Source organism: Cotesia glomerata, linkage group LG6 (assembly GCF_020080835.1).
Source record: "Cotesia glomerata isolate CgM1 linkage group LG6, MPM_Cglom_v2.3, whole genome shotgun sequence".
NCBI classification, from domain to species: domain Eukaryota; kingdom Metazoa; phylum Arthropoda; class Insecta; order Hymenoptera; family Braconidae; genus Cotesia; species Cotesia glomerata.
The window spans coordinates 2,422,617-2,435,182 of record NC_058163.1 but is presented as its reverse complement, the minus strand read 5'-3'; the positions used below and the strand labels follow the sequence as shown (position 1 = coordinate 2,435,182).

General features: G+C 26.4%; 1 protein-coding gene across 4 annotated transcripts in view; it reads right to left on the bottom strand.

Moving 5' to 3' along the window:
* The window catches only part of LOC123267478 (protein groucho-like), a 39,732-nt gene that overhangs the window by 22,434 nt on the left and 4,732 nt on the right, over positions 1-12,566 (bottom strand). Inside the window, exons 2-8 of one of the 4 annotated variants that reach the window (XM_044732124.1) lie at positions 12,045-12,148; positions 11,629-11,692; positions 9,451-9,495; positions 4,728-4,790; positions 4,527-4,613; positions 3,168-3,200; positions 2,590-3,027 (exon numbers count right to left, since the gene is read on the bottom strand). In XM_044732124.1, coding sequence (XP_044588059.1) covers positions 2,590-3,027; positions 3,168-3,200; positions 4,527-4,613; positions 4,728-4,790; positions 9,451-9,495; positions 11,629-11,692; positions 12,045-12,148 — 834 coding nt within the window. The remainder of the gene's footprint in view (positions 1-2,589; positions 3,028-3,167; positions 3,201-4,526; positions 4,614-4,727; positions 4,791-9,450; positions 9,496-11,628; positions 11,693-12,044; positions 12,149-12,566) is intronic. The other 3 variants (XM_044732126.1, XM_044732125.1, XM_044732127.1) reach the window with 3 other exon arrangements.

Sequence of the window (12,566 nt, the reverse complement as noted above, 5' to 3'; positions counted from 1 at the left end):
GAAACCACCCTTATGTGCTCATCCTCAATTTATTTCTTCTTCTATCTCATCCTATCATTTTATTTTACTTTTTTTTACTTATTTTGCTGCTGCTATCCACCACCTCTTTATTCTTATATTTATTATTATTATTATTATTATTATTATTGTTATTGCTGTGTTTTTTTGTTATTTGTTTTAAATTTTTTTATCTTCTACCCCTTCTTCGTTATTTCTCATCCCCAGCTCGAGCCAAATAAATTACACCGCTTCGTGACGCGAAAAAATCCAACGAGTTGCGCGAGGAGTGAGTGAGTAAGGACAACGGTTAAACGTCAGAAGTGAAAGAAAAATTATAACAACAATAATAATTATTATTTTTATTACTTTATAGATAGAATAAAATTAAATTAAAAAAAGACAAATAGTTGGAAAGAAAAATGAAAAAAAAAAAAATATGCAAGAGAGATAAAATAAAGAATACTTTGTTGTACTAGTGGCATTATGGTCTGCTTTAATTGGTTCGACGTGGTTAGATGAAAAATTAAAACCTTGCCTTTTATCCCACTAATTTTTTGTTCTAAATGCTGAATAATTTAATACATAAATTTGTATTTTTTATGTCAATTTATGATGATAAGTATTTAGGCTGCATTCGAAAATGCTTTATCTCCAGATGCATAATTAAGAAATTACCTTGTATTTTGTGAACTATTGACATTTTTGAAGATATAAGCTCATCTTGATGTTACACTCAATAAGACCTTTCATTTAAGTACCCACATCAATTTTTCATATATTTATATATATTATTATATATATGTATATATGAAAAATATATCAAAATATGTGGGTACTCAAATGAAAGCTCTTGATGAGTGTAACGTCGGAATGAGCTTATATCTTAAAAACGTCAATAATTAAGAAATTACCTTGTATTTTGTGAACTATTGACATTTTTGAAGATATAAGCTCATCTTGATGTTACACTCAATAAGACCTTTCATTTAAGTACCCACATCAATTTTTCATATATTTATATATATTATTATTATTATATCGTTTTTACTTGTATACCTATTTTGGTTTTTACAAGGCTGGAACCGTATTCTCCACATTTTTGGTACTACCACAGTAATTCCACTCAAGTGCCTCAATTGTTATCATATAACTCTCTTAATGTTATACTTTTTGGCTTTCATCCTTTCAACTAACACTTGGTTTCTTTGCGTTCAACATATTATTTTCCACTTATAATCACACTGTGCTGCGACTGTGGCCGGCTTACGCGTTATAATCAGTACCTGCATTTGCATTACGACCTTAAGTAGTATGGAGTACTTTTATAATGACATTTTTACTTCCATAAACTACACGGGGAAACCACAGAAAACCCGGTCGGTACAGAGGCTGGCAACGTAACGCACATATTCTCTTTATTTTATAATCACTGAAAATAGTGGTGCGTGCTGGAATCGAGAAGCCTACTCCCACTCTTTCGAAATGCAGGTACCGGGCCGATTAGGCTATTGCCAGCCTTCATTATATTTATATATATTATGTATATGTATATATGAAAAATATATAAAAATACATGTGGGTACTCAAATGAAAGCTCTTGATGAGTATAACATCAGGATAAGATTATATATTTAATATATTTATTTTATATATATGCATATAAACTTTTCATAAAGAAATTACCTTATATCTTCTAAAATATTGACATTTTTAAAGATATAAGTTCACCCCGACATTACACTCATCGAGACCTTTCATTTGAGTACCTACATCAATTTTTCATATATTTTATATATTTATATATATTATAAATATGTATATATGAAAAATGTATCAAAAATGAATGTGGGTACTCAAATAAAAGCTCTTAATGAGTGTAACATCGGGATGAGCTTATATCTTAAAAAATGTCAATAATTAAGAAATGACCTTGTTTTTTGTGAACTGTTAACATTTTTAAAGATATAAGCTCATCTTGATGTTACACTCATTAAGATCTTTCATTTGAGTACCCACATCAATTTTTCATATATTTATATATATTATATATATGTATATATGAAAAATATACCAAAATGCATGTGGGTACTCAAATGACAGCTCTTGATGAGTGTAACATCGGGATGAGCTTATATATTTAAAAACGTCAATAGTTAAGAAAGTACAGTGCAATTTAACAATAGTCAATATTTAATAAAGCACAATGTTAGTTTATTTCATTATTTTTAATTTAATAAAAATTAAGTTAGCCGATTCTCATTTAAAAAATTTTTTTTCATTAAAAAAATTATTAAAAAAAAATAAAAGAAAATTTTTACTTGTAAAAAACTATAAGTGCAATTTTAAAAAAATGTTTGTTAGTTCTCATTATTTATTGTTTATATTAATTTCTTCTATTGCAATTTGTAAAATTTTTGTATTATTTTTTTTTTGTAATTTATGTACATGTAAGTATATCCTGACAATAAATAAATAAAAAACTAAAAATAATTTTTGTTAAAAATTTATACAAATTAAGTGCGAAAAAATTGATAAGAATAACATTAATTAATTTAAATTAGAATTATAAATAAACTAAATATGACTTACATGAGAAAGAGTTTTATCTTCTTTACGCCGTTTAACGTCGGCTTCAATGTCCGGTGTACGTAAATGAAATTTATCATCTCCAGGTGATAGAGAACGTCTGGTCAATCGTTCATCAGTAAGTGTAATTGATTTACGACCTTCAGGGGTTTCATTAGCAACCAGGCGATGCTGCTGATGTTGACTCTGCTGCTGTGGATTCTGTTGCTGCTGCTGTTGTAATTCTGATGATTTAAGCAACGCTTGAGCTTGGACTGCTGCTGCGGTGACAGAAGCAGCCGCTGCTGCTGGATGCGACGGTGATGGTCCTGTCAAATGAGTTGGCACTACTCCACCTCCAGCTACAGCCGCCGCGGCCGCGGCGGCACTTGCGAAACCCAAAAGACTTGCTGCTGGTGGTACTACTCCTCCATGTGGCATTTGTTGGGCATGTATTTGTTGCTGTAATGATATTTATAATAATAATAATAATAATAATAATTAATATTAATATTATTATTATTATTTAAATTATTAATATTAATATAATAATTATTAATATTAATTTTATTTAAAATATTTATGAGTATAAATTTACTTACTAATAATTGTTGTAATCCTTGCTGTTGTTGTTGCTAAAAAATCAAATTATTTGTTATTAAATAAAAAAATTATACTGTTTTTTTTGAAAAAAAAAAAAAAAGTAGTAAAGATAGTAAATAAATTTAGTAAAAATTTTCATGCAAAACATTTTTTTTTCTCTAATCTATATTATATTATTAAGAGAATAAGAAAATTTTGTCTCCAGGATAGTCAATTTATGATGATAACTAGGACGCATTCGAAAATTCTCTGTCTCTAGATATGTAATTAAGAAATGACCTTGTTTGTTGTTAAATATTGACATTTTTAAAGATATAAGCTCATCTTGATATTACACTCATCGAGACCTTTCATTTGAGTACCCACATCAATTTTTCATATATTTTGTATATTTATATATATTATATATGTATATGTGAAAAATATATCAAAAATGCATGTGGGTACTCAAATAATAGCTCTTGATGAGTGTAACATCGGGATGAGCTTATATCTTTAAAAACGTCAATATTATAGAAAGTATAGTGCAATTTAACATAATTAGTAAACGACCTTGTTTTTTGTGAGCTATTGACATTTTTATAGATATAAGCTCACCCCGACATTACACTTATCGAGACCTTTCATTTGAGTACCAACATGCATTTTTATATATTTTTCATAAATATACATATATATATATTTTAAAGATATAAGCTCATCCCGATGTTACAGTCATCAAGAGCTTTCATTTGAGTACCCACATCAATTTTTCATATATTTATATATATTATATATATGTATATATGAAAAATATATCAAAAATGCATGTGGCTACTCAAATGAAAGCTCTTGAAGAGTTTAACATCGGGATGAGCTTACATCTTCAAGAATTTCAATAGCTAAGAAAGTACAGTGCAATCTAACAAAAATCATTATCTAATAAAGCAAAATTTTATTTATTCATAGTTTTACAAGTCACGGTAGTTACATAGTGGCTGCAAGGTTGCTAGTATTATTTTATTTAGAAAAATTATTCACATTTTTTCGGAAAAAAATTGTACTCTTCGATCTCTAAAAATTTTCAAGATATTAATTTTGGTTTGATATTAAGTTTACAAGACACAAGGTAATTTCTTAATGATGAATCTAGAGATAGAGCATTGCCGAATTATAAAAAAAAATTCTACTTTTAAAAAATTTCAAAATTTATACCTCTAATTTTTTTAAAATATTTTTAAAATTTTAACTTAATTAATAAAAAAATTTCGAAAATAATATTTTATTTTCTATAAATTTTTTAAATAAAATTCATTTATATAAACAAAGAAAAAAAAACTCATTAAAAATAACAATTTTAAAAAATAATGAGTAATTACCCCTATAATGGCATTGAGTTCGGTCATGGTCACTTGTTTAGCCCGTTCAACAGCATTTAACACTTGCTGTTGATGCTGTAAGCCATGCTAATTATCATGTTATGTTTTTAAATTTATTTATTAATTTTTTTTTCTTTTTAAATCTCGAAATTTTCTCCAAAAATTCTCCTCCAATTATCTAATAAATTTTTTTTTACTTACCTCTTGTGGCAGAGCTGGCATCATTTGCGAGATAATAACATTTAGCCTCTTAGCAATTTCAGTCTGCAAAAAAATAAAAATTGCTATTTATTTCACCTTAAAAAAAATGATAAAAAATAGAAACAATAGTAATAAAAAAAAAATATTTGTCCTGGAAATAAAAAATAAAAAATACATTCACAGACTGACCAATAGGATATAACTCATCCAACCTGACATGTCATCCATTTTTCTTTCCTTGAAATTTTTTATTTTTCCATTTATCTCTATCTCTACCCTTTATATCCCCTTTCCCGCCTCTCCTCACTCAATCCCATTCCATTGCCTTCCCCTCTTATCCCTCCTTGTCTATCACCCCCTCCCCTTTCCATTCCACCCACGAAAGCCCTCTCAATATATACATTTATATTTTATATTTTTATTTTCTTTTACTTGTACTACTTTTATCCACAACCATCAAGAGTGAAAAAAAAAATTAAAAAAAAAATAAATAAAAACAAAAAGAATGTTTTTTATTTTTTATCTTCACAATTTTTATTTCATATTTTTAACTATTTCTCTATACGCAAAAGTGTTTCTGTTTTAGAGCGAGATCGAATGATTTAGTGAGTAAAAAAAAAGATGCAATTGGAGATAGAGGTGTATAACGTGAGGGGATAAAAGGGTGGACGGAAAGAGAAAAAAAAATAAAGGGTTTGCTGCAGTGGTCTACAGGCAAAAGAGGATGGCAACGATGACATCGATTTTTTTACCCGTTACTAATCTCAATGCTATCTTTTATTTTTTTATTTTTTAAATATATCTATACTTTGCCTCATCTCGCTGGGAGCCAAGCCTCACCCCCTAACAAACACCCCCTTTTTTCATCCTGCCCTAGCACCCATTCGTTTACTGAGAGAATCGTTCGTTGGTTCATACGCTCATACGTCGATGCTTGCACTACAGTGCATGTGCATCCTACACACATTTACCTGAAAGAAATAACCATTTTTCCGTGGCTCTTTCTATTCGTTTTCATTTTATTTATTTACTTTTTTTTAAGCTTTTCGATTAGTTTTTTTAATCATTTTTTTACGGAACTTTTTGATGGTAAATTAAAATGAACAAAAAGAAATTAATAACATGCTATAAAGGAAAATAATTATTTAAGAATTTTCTCACTGGAGGATTTTGAGCTCTTCGAGCTCAAAATCTACACTGACAGAAGGATTTATTAATTAAGGTAAAAGCCCCAATTATTGACACTATTAGAGACAAAGTTACACGGAGAAAAGTAAACTGTAATATTCACTCGGATTCCGGTTAATTTTTATAGTTTCAAACAGTAAAGCGGACATCGGAGTGGCAAAAATATAAATATTACAGAACTTAATGTAGAAAGTATAAAAGCCACAATTTATAATTTAATATCCAAAATAAGTGATTAGGAGCTGTCACTATAGTAAATAACGACTCTATCATCTTAAAAAATTACAGTTTCAAACAGTAAAAATTGCCATTTCAATATATAGTCCATATATTATGAAGAGAAGGGGAACTCAGATGAAAGAGAAAGGGGTCTCACTCTGGGAGAATTTAACATTTGAAACAGTAAAAATTATACTTTTAAAATATACATTTTACCAGTCCAAGCAAATCAATAATTACAGTTTGATTTTTAGCGTGGCGTTTAAAATTTACCATTTTACTTTGTAAATATTGACGTTGCTTGTATTAGAAATTTACTAACTTTATTTTATACTTTTTACATATCATAACATCATTTTTTAGGTACGAAATGATAAATATCAAAGTCTGAATTCTTAATTATTATACTTTAACATTTTAGACATTTACATAGCAAATATTACTGTTTGAAATAGTATTTTCTTCCATGTAAAGAGTAAATTGTAACGTTTAAATGGTAAATATTATAAAATGAATAGTAAAATCACAATTTTACTGTTTGAAATGGTAATTTTTAGCAGTTGATCATTACTTATTATAAATCGACTGTTATTTATTACAGTTTACTTTTTTCCGTGTATGATTTGATTTTTTTTAAGCAATCAAATATCAATATCGTTGAATTTTGTTTGTGGTAATGTCTCAAGTAATGTTTATACTAATCAATTTCTTTTTTTAAAATGATAATCACTGATATTTACTAATTAATTTTAAATAATTAAATAGATTATCCGGATACACCAATTATTGGCAGGTTAAAAAACTGATTGATCTAATTATTGACATACCTTAGCCCCAATTATTGACACCTATACTGCGCATGCCTAGAATCATCTGCTTATTCTTATTTATCGAAACTTATTATTAAGTAATCAATTTTATTAAAGTTTATTAATAATAATTTCCATAAATGATTAATTACTTTTAAAAATATAAAAATTAATTTAAAAATAATTTATTGAATCAGAAGAGTTCAAACTCTTACAGTTAATTTTTTAGGTTAAAGTAAAAAAAAGGCGTCTTAGCGCTGTCGAATGGCTGTCAATATGAATCAACTTAAAAATTATCAACTAGTTATTGACACCCATTATTTAAATATTATTAAAAGAAAACAATTAATTTCGATTATTCAGTTTGATAAATTTTTCATATATTGTTAATTAAAAAAAAAAAAGGATCATATTATTAGACAAAGAAATTAATTTAAACAGCATTTAAAAAAAATGCTTTTCTAATCAAAGTTGTTAAGAAAATAGACGTTCGTAAGGTTTGATGAACTGGTGCTTTTATTTTTTTTTAATAATTAATATTTAATATTTTGAACTGCCAGTAATTTTTTTCAATTTTTTAATTAATCAAAATTTAATAAAAATTTATATGATAGCGATTTTTATTACAGATGATTAAATATATTTAAAAATTATTTCGGGTGTCAATATTTAGACCCCTGTCAATAATTGGAGCTTTTAATTTATTAATGATTTAATTTATTAAATTTTAATAAATATTTTTTAACATTCAATAAATATTTATTTGAGGAAAGTACATTTATTAATAATTAATAAGTATTTATTAATAGTTAACAAATATTTATTAACAGTTAATAAATATTTTGTTGAGTGAATTTGTTTCGCTTGCAATGTCATATGATATCAATATTGCTTGTAAATAAAAATCATCTTTATAAATTATTTGCAATAATAAATATTTGTTAACAGTTAACAAATATTTATTAACTGTTAACAAATATTTATGAACAGTTAATAAATTGTACTTAATAAATAATTTATTAACTGTTAATAAAAATTTATTAAATCCTGATGTTAAAAAATAATTTATTAACAGTTAATAAAGCTTATTAAATATAAACAAATCTTTCTATCAGTGTAGATACTTTTCAAGGGCTAAAATTTTTGAACGCGTCGTTTGATTTTGATTTACTTGGCGACATTCAACGCAATTTTTTAAGTACAAAAATTGTTTGTCTTGAGTCGATGGGTTGAAGAATTTAAAAGTTATCTCAAAAAAAAAACGAGTATTTAGAAATTTTTTAATGGCTAGAATTTTTGAACTTGTCGTTCGATTTTGACTTGCTTGGCGGCATTCGACTTAGTTTTTCAAGTACAAAAAAGTGTCTCTGATGTCTGGAGTTGATTAGTCAAATATTTAGAAAGTTATTTAGAAAAAACTTAAAATAAATGTATTTTTGGTTTTTATTTTTTGAATTTCTTTGAAAGGGCTCTGGCGATTGACTTTAAAATCTAATCAGATCGAAGTCTCAATGAACACTTTAGAACGCCGTGTCGCTCATCTCGATCGGTTGATTCGTTCTAAAGATATCCTACGGCAAAATTTTATTTACACACATACACACGGCCGGACGCCTAGCCGGAAATAATCGGAACAGCTTCCTAGGACCTCAAAGCCTGGAGATCTGATAAAAACTCTTATTCTCAAAATTCCACCGACAATCAATAACTTACTATTTTTAAAAAAATTAGTTTTCAAAGCGAGAAGTTTAAAAATGTTAAAGTTGTTAGAAAAACTACTGGTAAAAATGAAATGACTTTATTATCAAAATATCTTTCTCAAGTTTCTAATTTCTTTTTGGAAATAAATTAATAAAAGTCGTAGCTTTGAATAACTGGATAATAAAGTAGAATAGGTTTTATCGGTGTAATAAGTAGAGTATAAAAAAATCAAGTATATATAAATTTATATATCTATATATGTATTAAAATTTTTCAGCTTAATTAATTTTTCTTTAAGTTATACTCGTAGATAAAAAATCTTCCACCTCATAAATTAGGAATTATATAAAAATATTAAATGATTACTGAAGAAAAAGATACGATAAAAACTCTTATTCTCAAAATTGGACCGAAATAAATAACTTACTACTTAAAAAAAAAAAAATTAATTTTCAAATCGGGAAGATAAAAATATTAATATCAATAAATTATAATGAATTATATTTCATTATATCAATTCTATATGTCAGTAAATATTTATATAAAACGAAATAATAAAAATGAGTATTTAAAAGTATATGAGAATAGTTTTAAATTGGAATTCAGCCAACAAATTCACATTTAGTCGGCTAACAAGTACCAAAAGTGGTTGCTTGCTGTTTGCTATATAGGGTGTAAAGTACATTAAGCAAAATGTCAAGAAACTAGAATTAAATACAAAAATAAAAGTAAAATAAAATATATTGCTCAAAGATTTATTTCATTAGTTATTTATTAGTTATAAAAATAATAAATGACCATCTTACCTGTTTATGCATTTCCATATTCAGACCATAAGACATCTCATAATACTGTAAATAAAAAATTTAAAATAAAATATTAAAAATTTGATATAAATTTTAAGTAAATAAGAACAAAATATTTGGATATTAATAATCAAAATTAATAAGAAAATATAATAATATTTGAGAATGTTACTCAAAATAGAAGTAAGCTAACATCGACTGCTTTTAACAATATATATTTCACTTGTATAGCATTCAATTTCCTGTAAGGATAATAAATATGTATATATACTGTTGTATGACAGCATTCATGTCTATTAAAACTAACAGACTATCTTTTATGTTTATTTATTATTTATTACTTTATTTTTTTATTATTCATACTCAAAATTTTTATAATCAATACTATTAAGAGAATAAGGAGAATTTTGTGTCCAGGATAGTCATATGATAAAATTGGTTTTTTTAGAAAAATTTAATGTCATTGCAAAGGTCTTGACTTGAATTTGTGCCTTTTCAAGGTTTCATATCATTCTTACCGATAGTCAATTTATTATGATAAGTATTTAGGCTGGATTCGAAAATTTTTTATCTCTAGATACATAATTAAGAAATGACCTTGTATCTTGAGAACTATTGACATTTTTGAAGATATAAGCTCATCCCGATGTTACACTCATCGAGACCTTTCATTTGAGTACCCACATCAATTTTTCATATATTTTATATATTTGTATATATCATATATATGCACAGAAAGAAAGATTTCTTGACTGGAGAACAAAATTCTTGGCTCAAGTAAATTTTCGGTCGCCCGAAGGAAGACCGAAGTTGTCTTGGCCGAAGTAAAAATTTTTCTTGAAATTCTATTCTTGGTGGAAGTCATTTTTTCTTAATTCAAATTATCAAAATACTTGATACAAGAAATTTTTATATTTGATCAAGATTTTTAGATACTTTAGGGAAGCAGTGCCACCTACTTCAGCTGAGAAAAAAGTTTTCTCATCTTGAGAAAATTTTTCTCTTGAATATTTGATACCTATTTTAGATAATTTTAGCGCGCAATTATACATATTGAATGAAAAAAAATGATTCAATATTATTTGATCTTCCCATTTGACATGTTAGTCAATAGAAATATTAATGAAAATTTACTATCAAGATATTTAATTTTTTGGAGCAAGAGAAAAATTTTCTCAAGACAAGAAAATTTACTTCTGTCAAGAACTTAATTTTTTGGAGCAAGAGAGAAATTTTCTCAAAACAAGAAAATTTTCTTGACTTAAATAAATTGTCTTGGATCAAGAAACGTATTTCTTGAAGCAAGGGAATTGATTTGTTGGAATAAGTGAAATTTCTTGTGTCAAAAAAAATTTTTTTTTCGTCCAAGTAAATAATTATGAAGAAAAATATTTTCTTGGCTCAAGTGAACCTTTCTTTCTGTGTGTATATATGAAAAATGCATGTGGGTACTCAAATGAAAACTCTTGATGAGTGTAACATCGGGATGAGCTTATATCTTTAAAAATGTCAATATGTAAGAAAGTACAGTGCAATTTAACAAAATTCATTATTTAATAAAGCAAAGTCGCTAGTAACCTTTAATGTTACAAGCAGTAAACCAGGGTTTTAGTCACGGTACATAATCCGACATGATACTTGAAGTTTACGTTCCTATAAATTAGATTCAGAAAAATTTATTTAGGCTGCATTCGAAAATGCTCTATCTTTAGATAAATATTAAGAAATGATCTTGTATCTTTTGAACTATTGACATGTTTAAAGATATAAGCTCATCTCGATGTAACACTCATCGAGACCTTTCATTTGAGTACCCACATCAATTTTTCATATATTTTATATATTTGTATATATTATATATATGTATATATGAAAAATATATGAAAAATACATGTGGGTACTCAAATGAAAGCTCTTGATGAGTGTAACATCAAGATGAACTTATATCTTAAAAATATGTATCATATATATGTATATATGAAAAATATATCAAAAATGCATGTCGGTACTCAAATGAAAGCTCTCGATAAGTGTAACATCAGAACGAGCTTATATCTTTAAAATTGTCAATAGTTAAGAAAGTACAGTGCAATTTAACAAAAATTATTATTAATAAAAAAAATTTTTAGAAACTGTACTGTTATTATTATTATTAAATTTATCAATAATAATACTTACCATAACATAATGCCTCTGCATTTCCGTTTTTTCATTTGCTAATTTTTCATATTCGAGCTTAAGTCTGTAAAAGATTAAAAAAAATTTTTTTTTAATTAAACTGATGAATTTAATATTAATTTTTTATTATATATACATATATATGAGTCTCTCTCGCACGTTAACTCTTGGGAATTTCAATATTTTAAATTCACGGTAACCCTCTAGGGGAAGTAAAGTATAGAGAAAGAAATAAAGCAAATATATATATATATATATATATGTATATAAAAATAAAGTAGATAAAGGAGATAGAATATAAAATAATTTGTAAAGGTCACAGTTATAAAAATAAAATAAAAATAATACAAATATATTTTATAAAACTCTAGAGAGTTTTTTCTAAAACTAATATAAAGATAATAATTGATAATTACGTGTGATACTGCTGTTGAATGAAATTAAATTCTTCTTTTATTCTTTCACATGTTTCAGCAACACTTGTGCGCCCAGTCGCAGCCCCAGAACCTCCACCAGCACCCTGTTGACAAAGAATAATTTATTGATAAATAATAAAGCATAATCTATATTAGTAAAAGGATAAGCAAAATTTTGTGGCGAGTGTATTTATATGATAAAATTGGTTTTTATGGTTAAATTTGGTATCGTTGGAAAAGTCTTGACCTGGAGTTGTGCTTTTTCAAGGTTTCACATTATTCTTACTAATAGTTATTTTGTGACGATAAATATTTAAGCTGCATTCGAAAATGCTCTATCTCTAGATACATAATTAAGAAATGACCTTGTATCTTGTGAACTATTGACGTTTTTAAATATATGTGCTCATCCCGATGTTACACTCATCAAGACCTTTCATTTGAGTACCCACATCAATTTTTCATATATTTATATATATTACATATATGTATATATGAAAAATATATCAAAATGCATGTGGG